The following is a 13,262-nucleotide window of genomic DNA, read 5'->3' as shown; positions in this document are numbered from 1 at the left end:
TATCTGCTGCAGTTTTTGTAAGAAAGTCTCCCTCAAACATTGTCTTGAGGTCTATCAAATTGAAAGTTTCTTTGTATTTACATATGTAATATTTTTCTAATGTTTCTAAATTTGTGTTAACATCAGAAACGTACTGTTTATTGTTTATAAAATGGTCAGCCATATTAGATAAACCGAATTTATTATTTTTGTAATTTTTATAATGTTGAACAAATCTAGTTTTAAAGGATTTTTTTTGTTTTTCCTACATAAATAACATTAAAATCATGACATTTAATTTTATAAATTCCACACATATTCTTTATTTTATTATTTTTATTTTTTAAATATTTTATTATGTGGTTATTAAATTTGTATGTTGGTTTAAATATTTCTTTATTTTAAGTCTTTATGTTTTCGATGACATTATCAGTGTACAAATACTTTATGTATATATTTTCACTCTTTGTATCTTATTATGCGTTGTTTGGAAGGTGTGAATTGTATTTTGATAAATATTATAATTTAAAGTAATCTATTTTCAACTGTTATATGTTTTATAATGTTTATTTCATTATTTAACATTTCTTTGTGATTATGCGTGTATTTGATTGCTCTATTAATCATAATTGAAGTGTTCATTTTATGAGACCAAAAGTGATTTGATTTTTTATGAATTGTTATATTATGAGATGCAGGTTTTTTACATACTGATGTTTCAAATTGGTTGTACTTGTTTACTTCAATACTGACTTCTAGATAATTTAACATTCTATTATCTATTTCAAATGTGAATTTTAAATTTTCTTTACAAAAATTTAATTTGTTTAGTATTATTAGATCCTCATTGTTTATTATTGGGTAATGTATAAAATAACCCAATATAATATGATATTCTCATTTTATAATTTGTCAAAATAGTTTATTGAATTTTGCATTTGCATATATGTTCATAATAAACTAAAAAATTTTTAAAACTGAGAACAATTTTGACAAACTGACAAATTATAAAATGAATATGTTTTAATATGGTTATAGAATTCAATAACAACTGAAGATTTGGGTTCCTGCAAAAATTGATTATTAGAAATTAATACGGTAAGTTTAATTTATCTAATTACTATGTTTTGGTGGTTTATATTTCATATATATATATAAATATATAATATACACAGTAAATATAATTTTTAGTGACATCCAAGGGACGAATGATTTTAGGTCATTATAATGGATAGCCAAAATAAACAATATTTAGGTAGCTTAATGGTACTACTTTAATACGCCATCTAAACGGGTATTATAATACAGTGATAATAATAATAATCATTAAAAATAATAATAATTTATTTCCGCAATAAAATAATATAAAAAAAACAAAAATACACAATAATAAATACAAGTATGACAGAGAAAAGAAGATAGAGAAAAATTGTAAAATTTACTTTTTCTGGAAAAAGTCGAATATTTTACTTTGTTTCGAACATTTCGTGTTGTAATACAGTTTATGAAGGTTCTTTAATAAATCAAAAAACCTCTTTATTTCTTCATTAGCAATCTGTGTAAAACTGAGAACTGGCAAACGGTTTACACTGCTGCTAAAACTTTTGGAAGATTTGGCAGGTTGATGTCTTCATTGTTGTCATTATCGTTAAACTTTGTTGTCCCCTACGTCACCATCTATTTCTGCTAGTACTGAAGCCACTACATCAACATCTGTTACAATTTTATGCATTTGTAAATCTTTGTCAACCACTTGATAATCTTCAAACAATGCATTTGACAATGATTGGTTTTGCAGACTACTGTCTCATTCCGCAAAGATTTTTCTTCACATGCGAGGTCAGTAACTTTGCCAGCCTACGAAAATCCTGCATGTCAAAAGCAATTTTTCACAGTTAGCGGGGAAACTTCATTCCATGAGCTTTATAACATAGTTATAGTATCCAGAAAGTTATTTGTGTTTCCTTTTTTTGATCTAAATCCTGTGTCATTTGTAAAATTAGGCTTTTTTTGTAGCGGACTTTTTGTGACTTGATCATTCCTTGATCTAAGGGCTGTAAGACTGCTGTTGTTTTCACCGGTAAGAACACTAACTTTATACATGAAAGATTTTCAACTTGTGGATGAGCCGAACAGTTGTCAATGAGCAGCAGTATTTTGTCATTTTTAATCTTTAATTCATGGTCCCATTTTCAAAATTTTAAAACACTGGGGTTTAGCACTTTTAAAACAGCGGTGGAAAATTGTTAAAACATTGGGGTTTAGCACTTTTCCCTTTAAACAGAAGTTTTTTTGTCAGTTCCAGTCATATCTGTAGCAATTAATACTGTTGGTCTTTCTTTTGATAATTTTCCATGTTTTGCCTTTAAATCGAAGAGTTCTTTCTGGTGACAGTTTAAAAAAAAGACTGGATTCATCGGCATTATAAAATTTTTTGTCCAAATAGCCCTCTTAATTTTGGCCAAATAGTTTCTAGCTATTTTTCTGACACTCTGGTTGGAGCTGCTGTGGCCTCGCTGCTTATTCTCCTCAACATAACATCATGATGCTGATGGAACCATTGTATCCAAGCTGTAGTTATTTCATGTGGTTTACTGAATTTTTCAGAAAAATCATTCGACTTAGATTGCAATATAGGGTCGCTAATAGGGATATCACTGGCTCTCTGGTATTTAAATCATTTTAACAACGGTTAGTCATTATGTTGACTAAGCTATAATTTTTTTGATTTCATAGAATTTGCTTCAGAATTTTTGTTAATTTTTTCACAGTCCTTCCACATCACAGATACTGTCGAATGACCTACGCCTTGGGCAATATCCTTATTAGTTTTAACATTCTCTAACCGCCAGATAATGTGCACCTAATCCTCTATCATGAATGTTTTTCATAGTCGTAATTAAATCACTATTAAATGAATTATACAGGATATATACAATAAAATACTGTACCCACGTGGTATGATACACTCATAGCAAAAGATTAATAACAACTGAATGTGGCTGCTTCAGTTTACAATAATCTGGTGCAGTAAGAAGATAAGAAAAACAAGAACCATAGTACATATCCAGGTAAAAAGGAAAAGGTGACTCATTTTAATTGTCAAAATATTTCTGTAGCTACAGTATAGATATACTATGTTACTAACAAGTCAGTTCCATCCATCATTATAAGCGATAAAATGTTGCATTGCAGTAGGAAAAAAGTTAAAATAACTGATATGTCACTACAATCAATTTAATTATAAACAATATAAATACTGTATTTATGTACAGCATAACAAACCAACCAAGAGACAAGTTTTTGATCACTACATCTGATGCCCACTATAAATGATACTTACTCTATATATAAAATGTCAATTACATATAAAAATAACAAGAGTAACAACAGTTTGCAAAATATAGTTTAGGTATACATAATTGCCACTATACACAGTATAAAATTATTTCACCAACTTCATCATAAAAGAAATGGCTTCTTTTTTTTTAAAAAACACTCCTGGCTTTACATTTAACAGAGAATTCTCTAAATACCTTCTAAAAATCATGAAGTTTTTATAGTTTTTTGTTCCTCATAGAAGATTTAATTAATATACTCCATATTATAATGTAGGATAATTTTACACCAAGCTGTGATTTTTAGCTCTTAAATCATTTTTTGTTCTAATACTACACTGATGAACACCAACCTCAGTCACATAAGATTCGTCAAATCTGTGACATTACAAATTTGAAATCATCTGATTTCTCATGCAACTGATAAAATCAAATATAATATAGACATCTTTATAGACATCTAGATGAATGTAATCATCATTAAACATGTCAGCTATTTGTACTTGCAAGAACAAATGGATCTACAAATGGTGTAATAATGAATTAAGATAAAATATACATATCATATTAATTCCAATAAAATATTTAAATGGAATAAAAATAAATATATTGCTCACAAACCTATCAGCACGTGCAGCTATTAGCGAGGCTTCATTAGCATTAACTATAGTTTGAAGGCGATTAAGTAACTCTTCTGGTTCAACAAAACCACAACACCTAAAATCAAATTAATGTTATTTTCAAAAGACAATTAAAACATATTAAAAAAAAAATAATGCATATAACATTCAGGAAAAAGCCAAATAAATTATTGATAATACATATATCAACAATTTACTAAAGCATCAGATTTAGTAATAGAGGTAACTTATAAATTTGAATTTTATTTTTTTACACCTTCTGCATCTAGGATACTTTGATTTTGAAATGCAAATCTGGAAAAGTATATATTTCTAATAAAAGTTTACATATGAAAGTGCCATATATAGGATTATAAAAATGTTAGTGACCTTACAAAAAAACCTGAAAATAAACCTTACATCTATGTAAAAAAAAAAAACAATTGAAAAAAGAATAAAAAGGAAAGAAACAAAATATAACCTACTACTACTACTATATGTGCCAATATTGTAATGGAAAGTGCAGAAGATTAGATGCAGAGCCTAAAAACACCACAGGAGAGTAAAATAAATAGTCTAATTTAGTAAATAAAAACTATTTCTTTGATACAGTCAATTCCTTTCTACAGAAAGGAACACAAGTCTTTCTATTCAAAAGAACAAAAGTATATCTTTCTAAAAAAGATAAAAACCAGCAAAAATTTAGCATCCTGTGCGCAACCTACAAATCTGCTAATGAAATATTATTTTATAGACATCAATTCTCTACATTAACGAGCTAGATCAAAGAAGTTTTCCTAAAAGCAATTTGTAATTTATTGGGTAGTTCTGATCTCTTATTTAATCAATCATTGCCCTTTTTTATCTCCAGTGGCTGAATGTCAAAGAGGATGTATTTTTTGACAAGAATCTCCATTCTTCATTATTTGTAACGTTATATACAAATTGAATGATTTCAATTTGGTTTTCTTAAATAATTTTTATTCTCTAAGGAAGGTTTTTACCTCTTTAAATATTCATAACTATGTAATGGATTAAATCAATTTTTCATGTGAATGAATTTTAGTGAGAGCTTCCAGTTTGAAAATGGTGACCAGCCATGTTGCAAACACTTGTAGTTGCAAATAATAAACATTCTTTCACATATGTACATCAACTAAAATTCCCTTCAACATAAGAAGAAATAGTAGAAGCTAAGGCTGCTAAATTGATTAAAAGCAATAAGGGCTGTGGACTGTATTTATTCTTCCATCCTAAAACCACTGAAACTAAGTTAATAATGTACATTTAGGAGGTGCTAAGCATTATTAATGTTCTGGCAACGCAAGACACATCATGCCCAGGCTCAGTTCATAATGCTTAAAATTTATAAATATTCTAACATTTATTGTACAATGAGGGAAATACTACAAACATTCTTAAATGAGGGAAATACTGTATATTATTTTAATTGATGAAGAATTTGATTTATCACCTGGTTGATGAGGCCATTCAAAACCCCAACGCTGAACAAAAGTAGTATATTAAATTATCAGATTTTTCTCGGTTTTGGTTAAGTTGGTTTTCTTTTTCAGTCTTTCTTCATAAAAAATGATTGACTTTACCTTTCTGGCAAAAGATGTTTGAAAATTAACAAACATACATTTGCAGAGTTTATTTTATTTATAAAAGATGAACCTGTGATGTTCCCAGCATTATAAGGTATATCTTCTTTGACTTCAGAAAAATAATTTTGATACTTTATAAATGGATTTTCATGCTTTATTAATAATTATGAAGTGTAGGGAATTATAGGTGCTGGGGTTAACAGGAGGCACAAGTACATTGATTGACATATTTGTAACTTCCTATGAACTTTGTGACAGCAAATGTATAAACTTTGCTGTCTAGAAACTTGGCTTACTTGGAGAATAAATTGATTAAATGTATGGAGTTTAAACTAAATCCACTCAAGAATCATCTTTACATAGATATTTCATTTATTTTTTAATCATATATGATGATAATACTAGAAATATAATTTCATCGATTAATAAACATGTATGCCACTGCATACAACAAATATTAACAAAATACACACATACACATACAAAAAATATTAACAAAAATAAATACCAAAAACTATCCTTAACAGCTTTAACCCTGAAAGCAGCAACATTCAGTTTTTTAATAGACAGTGCAACAAGACCAATATACCTGAGTAACAAATTCCAGCCAATTACGAAGAAAGTAGTAGAAAATAACAATTAAAGGAATCCAGAAGGGAATGACTAGAAGAAATCCTTTTTTCATGCCAACAGTTCCATTTAACAATCATTCTTTGTAATACTACCAATGGCATTCCACAAAAGATGTTGTTAGATGAGAAAGATTACTGGGCCAGCGTAGGAATTTATGGGAAAATGTACGGCTCGACGATAATTCTCACACCTCAACAGTTAAGGAATTTGTGTTTGGTTCTGCAGGTCAAGAGGATAAGAGTATAAATACTACAGAACTGGCGAGTTACGATCCGTAAGAAACCAATATTTAGTGAGTATAATGCGAGTATGAGTGTAGTGTTCGACATGATTGAAGTGATGTCACAAGCATTCCAGTGTGGGCAGTGGGTAAATGCAGAAAGTTGTTCGGTGAGTTACTGATAGACAATTAGTGAGAAATAAAATATTAAACTCATTTATAAATTGTTAGAGTAGTTTTATTTGTAAACGGGAAGGTAATTGCAGTGAAAAACTTTATACTTTTCTTGTCTGGTAGTTAATACAAGACTAGTTGTTAAAAATTAGCAGTCATTATCATGTCTTTAGTCAACTGAATTCAGGTTTTTATGATTTAACTACCTGTCAATAAATCCCATCTTTATTTGAAATTATATTTTGTATGTAATTTACTGATTATTATTTTGGTCGTTGTTATTACTATTACTGATTTGTCTTATTTTTTTTTATGTTCTTAAACTAATAAATTGTAATTAAATAAACATTTTTAACTGTTAGTCTCTCAATTTCCTGATCAAACTGCGAACATGCGACAATAAGGTGCAGTTCAAAATGCAACTATTAAACATTACATTTATTTATTTTCTAACCGTTTATTACTAGAAATTTTGAAGAAAATAGTTAGATATATCGGTGTATTCTTTATTACTTTTAGTCCTTGACTGAACACACCATTGATATATTTGTTTTGTTATGAAAATGTTACTGTAATAACTATTATAGTATGTTCATACAGAAGTTGTGTGAACAACTTCCACTCTAGGGCAAAGTTGTCTTTGCGTTCAATTCTTAAACTGTATTTCATCTTTTATTTTTTTTTAAATGTAATGTTTAAAAATAAGTAATATTGTTTATATAAATTTATAGAGTAAAAGTAACTACTCAGATTTTCCGAAAGTTAACAAAAATGAAAATCATGACAACTTAAATTTTAACTAGTAATTACTTCTGAATGGATGAGTTATTATTGAGTATTGCTTCTTTTATTTTCTCTTAAGGAGTGTTTCCACTTCTAATACCTTACCTCTATTTCAGTCCGTTACCATTTAAACAAAAACCTCATTTGTACTACTATATTTCTATTTAACAATAAAAAAATTCTCTTAAACTAATTTATAAACTTAATAATCTAATTAAAAACTTGAGCTATTTGGATTTTGACATGGTTACTCTTCTGTTACAAAATCACATAAGAGAACATTCTTGTCATTAGAACCAAAAATCCTTAACTTAGTTCTCCTTAAAATGCCACATGCTTTCAAAACTTTATAAAACAGAAGCTTTGGAGTTACTTATTCCCAAGTATAATCTTAATTTACTCTACCACTTCTAGTCACAACACTTTCTAAGTAACAAAAACTCTCACTTCATCAACATAGTGCCCCTTAATCTGAGATCTTTCTACACTCTGATGAATATATGTACAAATTTAATGTTACTAAATCTGTGTAATATTAATTCATAGCCCCACTCTCAGAGATTCCCTTTCTAAATCTATTAACTTTTCAAACATATTTTCAAAGTGACAGAATACATATATATCATCAGTGACATCTAGTTTCTCAAGTAAGTGAACCCCTCTCTATACATCACCTTTTACCTTCAATTTAAACCTCAAAACTTCACTGACTACCACTGGAGTTACCAAAGGAAACAGTAACATAATAATCTTGCAATTATGAATAACATGACTTGAAACAATATCTTGACACACATGTTCTCTATGTTTCTTTTATAATTTTCTTTAGCATATCATATCTTTTTAATGGTGTCCCACTTACTAGCTCTATAAATCTGATTAAATATTCTCTAGAAATCAACAGACAAAAGATACAGATTTGCATTCTGCTCTATACAGTGGTTCATAATCATACATAAAGATTTTATCTGATCGATGAATAAACCATTTTTTTGAAATCCTGCTTGTTTCCTTAACTGAACACTGCTTTTTTCATGCTACCATTCAGTTTACCCGTGTCATTACCTTACTGATTGTAGAAAGCAAAGTTATCCCTCTTAGTTTTTACATTTTATTAGATCACTTTTCTTAGAAATTTTTACAATAAAGCTAATTTTACCAGTCTACAGAATATATATATAATGGCAACAAATTTTTTATTGTTTAAAAAAATGATAATTTAGCTATATCTTACAGTACTTATATTTATAAATATAAATAAAATAGTATACTAAAAAAATTTCCTAAATTTGAAACTTCAAAGAACATTTCAAAATAACGTATTGTTGCTTTTATAATCTTGAAAACAAAATGATTACTAACATTTTATGGCATCTAAAAACTATAACTATAATAAAATACATAATTACTGTATATTTAAATATTTAGTTGATTGACTGAATCAGTATTATAACATATGAATTTATTTTGACTGTTCCTTTTTTATTTCATTCATTTTTTACATGGTCATTACACTAGGAACAAGTCAGAACAGTCTTTGCTGTGTGTTCTTTACATACAGGGTATGAGCAGCTGCCACACTGATAAATCACACATAAATCGGTTTTTGCGCACGGGGCAGTAGACAGAGTCTGGCCTCCCATGTAGTCTCTGGCTTTGGTGGTGGGGGAAGTTGTGTTACCTGCTGTATTTTTTGTTTGAGGTCCACATGGAGGTTTAGGATGGCTGCCTTTCTCATGAGGTGTGGCTGCACCAGTGATTTTGCCAGCTGGGTGAGGTAACTCCTTCTTGACATGGCTTGTTGTGCGTTTGATCTAAACACTATCTGAGAGTTTATAGCACCAATGTTCAATAGGGAGAAGAATAATGTTAAGAGACCACTGGTTACAGATTTTAGAAACATCATACTCACTTTTCAAGTGATCCACAATGTCTACACTCCCCTTTGTGGAGTTATAAAATGTTACAACTTCTGGTTTCAAGTCTCCTGAAGTTTCATCAATTGCGTCAACGTTATGCATCGTTGAAAGAAGGAGAACGTTTTTGCCTTTCTTGGGAATGTATGAAGTCAGTAGGCATTTGTTGGGGTGTTTTCCAAATGCAAACAGAGATGATTTCTGAGGAAGATCCCTAATAACAGTGAGTTCAATCGGGATTTGAGGTTTGTTCTTGCGAACCGTACCTACAATAGTCAGTCTACGATTTAGAAATAAATCATTTGCAAGAGGGATATTAGTAGTTGTCTATAGTTACATTACGCTCTGTCTATACGTTCAATAAGACATTTCACTACACTACTGGTTCATTTTGAATAAAATAAAGTCCTTGAGGCTGTCGCCCAGCATATACTTCCAGTTTACTTGTGTAAAAAGTATGGGCATCTATATGTGCGAATACTTTTATCCCATACTTTGCAGGTTTATTCGGGATATAAACCCGAAATTTACAGCAATCACGATATGCGTCCAGCATTTCATCGATAGTGGGATATTCACTTATTGAATAACCTTCTTCATATATTTTTGAACAAAAGCTGCCTAATTGAGGCTAAGTTATCAATAAGTTTTCTAGTAGCTCTGGGATTTTTTTCATCAAACCAAACAGCTTGAACTAATGTTTGAAATCATTTGACAGTATAGCCGAAAAATTACTAGACATGTTTCATCGTTGCTGCATATCTCATCAATATTTAGATGACTAACTTTTTTAACACCAGAGCTAACTAAAGAACGCCCAAGAAAGCCTTCAATTTAGTTATATCAGTTTGCAGTACATTCCTGATGCCACATGTATATGAGTGGCTCAATAGCAACAACTGCTGGTACGTACAGCAAACAATATCTTCAATTATATCATCTGGAAAATAAAAACTCCAGCAATCCATAATTGTATCTTTACTTTTAGCCACATGTATTACGCTTAGTAACTATATTCTAGTTACTCTATCTAATATCTAGTAACTATATTTTCTCTAGCGGTTCAGGTAGGTCGTGACGATGCTGGATTGTGCGCATACCAATTACTTATGCCATCCTTGCCGTGGTAGATCGGACTGCCAGCATCACTATTCAATCTTGATTTGAGCGTACATCTACTGCTTAATGATGTGGCAAAACGTTGGCAAGCTGCAGATCATTTTCTTCCTGATGTTCGGGCTCAGGATCCTTGTCAGAAAAACTTCTGCCTGTAACTCAACAGCAACGTCTGCTTCATCATCAATCTCACTTTGTGTGGACTCATCCTGTTCCAACTATGCCAGAATACGAAAGCCATTATTCTTACATGAAAACTGAACCATAGAATTCCAAAATACTCAATAAAACTGTCACAAATTATAAAAATCATGAGTAAACTTGAACGTAATCACTTGCGCGTTAGATATTTTCTAACAACTAGACTGATGTGATCAATCGCATATTAGATTCCAACTAATAGACCGTACACACCCCACTCCTGGCCTTCAGGACCCCACCCAAAGGTCCCACACCTCAATGTCCAACATCAACACTTGAATAAAAATGTCCTGCCGAGACAATGACGAAGTTTCAGGTTCATACTTAATGTCATAAAGTTTTAATTACAGAAAGTATACAAAATGTTAGATTTTACTAATGTGCGAGTGATCCCAAGTTAAAGAAATTGTGCAAGATTTTGCACAAAAATCTAACTCAACTTTCTATGCATACATGGAAATACCAACCATCTTGGGAATTTTATTAGTTTTGAATGTCTTTTTATGCCTATCATCTATAATTTTCCCATCAATTAACCAGTCATTCACCTCAACATCATAAGTTTAAATAACAACTGTTACTTCCTCTGCATAACATTCACATAACGTTCTTTTTTATTAACTAGCAATTAACAATTTTTAGCAACTAAAAATTATTTTGTCTAGTGATATAAAATTCCCACAGATATTACATAATCAGAAATTCCTCTTATATTTCATGCCTTCTCCTCCTCCCAACTTTTATAATTCCTTCAAAAATGTTTTTTTTTTTTTTTATCTTTACTGTTTCTACAATTCTCTTTTTTTATTGACTGATTTGCAATTATCAGTTACTAACTTTATTTCATGCTTCTTTCCTACCTTATCTCATCTCCTCTTAAAACAAAAATTTATTTATTTATTATTTTTTATTTTTTTCAGTTCTTAAAAATTAAGCCTTCTCACTTGCTATCAAGTAGTTTCCTTTATTTTCAGCCAAGTTTTTTCCACAACTTCATGCTCATGTATAATCTAGAAACCTCATACCTACTGGACAAGGCAAAATTCTTCCATTATATTATCTTTAAAGATTTTGAACATCAAATCAATTTTTCTGTGCTGTGAATTAATTACTATTCAAAAGAATTTTTAGTAAATAAGTTGCCAAATGACAGTTGCTTCCTGCAGCGGCTCTACAACTGTTTCTCATAACCTAAGCTGCCTTATGGCAATTACATGAAAAAATAACATCCTTTTCAGCATAGAAATTAAGAAGTTCAATATTTATTAATCTCACCTAGTCCATGCTACCTATTACATATTCAATATTTTTTATTCTAGTCTATATCCTTTTTAGGCAACATTAGAATTTTTATAAAATTTAGATAATATTTCAACCAAATGGTGGTTGAGATGATGTATTTCATAAGACAAAATATGTACCACCAGAGGTTATGCAAAGAGTCAATGGAAAGTAAGCTATATTAAATACTAGGAAAAAAACATTCACAGTGAATTAAATTAAAACTTCTATTACCTGCCAACAAGAGTCATTCTTCCTTCTTTCAGAGCAATGACATCTATTGAAGGAAAAGTGGTCTCTTGGATGGTCTGGTTAACTCTGTAACCTTCTCCTGAATTAGCAGAACATGCCCAAAATAGCATACTACTATTAATATAATTTATCACATTGGGTGAACTCAAAGTGCGACTGAAAATATTCCAGAAAATTAAAAATAATTATAATAACATAATAATTATATTAACAAAACCACGTATTTTTATTCTTACACTACTTCATATTCAAATAGAAAAAAAATAAATTGCTAATAAGACATACTGTTGATACAAAATTAATATTATAATTGTGATGACAATTATGGTCATAAAAATAAGAAAATTAATTATTAACAGGCTGAATACCATGATTTTCAGCATTCACATAATTTTCACACATTACTTTTTTATTAATGTTTGAGATTGTATCAATATAAGTTAGAGTCAATGCTTAAAAGAAAGATGTGTGTCTTCTTTTTTATTTTGTAGACAAAATGTTTATTGATTAAACAGAACACAAATAATTAAAATAAAATTCTTGATCCAATGGCCAATGATAAACTCTTTACATGTCTCCTGCTGGAATAATTATAAACAAATGTTGTACATGCAAACTAAAATATTATTTCATACTGACCAAGTTATGTTGTGAAACGTACCTACAAAACTTAACGCACTGTTCATTGTTTTCTACATGCAAATAAACAAGAAGAAATCGAAGTTCTTGTTTTGCATCATTAAGAACTTGACTGTAAGATCCCTGATAAAACACAGGATGACTACATTTAAATGTTTCCTCAAAATATCTAATAAATCTTAAAACATCTCCGATTGGATCTGTAACCTCTGAAATCAAACCATTCACATAAAGTAAAAATAAAATAATACTAATAACTAATAAAAAATATATTATTAGGATCCAAGTATTATAGGATAACCAATTATATAAATTCAATTTTTCCTTACCTTTGCGCTTAAAAAAATTTTAAAACAAATAACATGATTATGAAAAAAATATTACAAACAAATATTTAAAAAAAAATCATACAATCATTCTGATACATGAGGTTTCATAAAAAAAAAAACGCGGAATTGTAGTTTTTCTCAAAAATAAATCTTTATTTATTCATTAATACTGAT

General features: G+C 29.6%; 1 protein-coding gene across 1 annotated transcript in view; it reads right to left on the bottom strand.

Annotated features, from left to right (window-relative positions):
- Faf2 (Fas-associated factor 2) overlaps window positions 1-13,262 on the bottom strand; it is a 59,857-nt gene that overhangs the window by 12,116 nt on the left and 34,479 nt on the right. Inside the window, exons 4-6 of the mRNA XM_075381613.1 lie at window positions 12,782-12,968; window positions 12,103-12,276; window positions 3,939-4,034 (exon numbers count right to left, since the gene is read on the bottom strand). Coding sequence (XP_075237728.1) covers window positions 3,939-4,034; window positions 12,103-12,276; window positions 12,782-12,968 — 457 coding nt within the window. The remainder of the gene's footprint in view (window positions 1-3,938; window positions 4,035-12,102; window positions 12,277-12,781; window positions 12,969-13,262) is intronic.

The sequence above is a fragment of the Lycorma delicatula genome, chromosome 1, assembly GCF_047948215.1.
Source record: "Lycorma delicatula isolate Av1 chromosome 1, ASM4794821v1, whole genome shotgun sequence".
NCBI lineage: Eukaryota > Metazoa > Arthropoda > Insecta > Hemiptera > Fulgoridae > Lycorma > Lycorma delicatula.
Note: the sequence above shows the minus strand (reverse complement) of the source record. Positions and strands in the feature narration are given on the sequence as shown.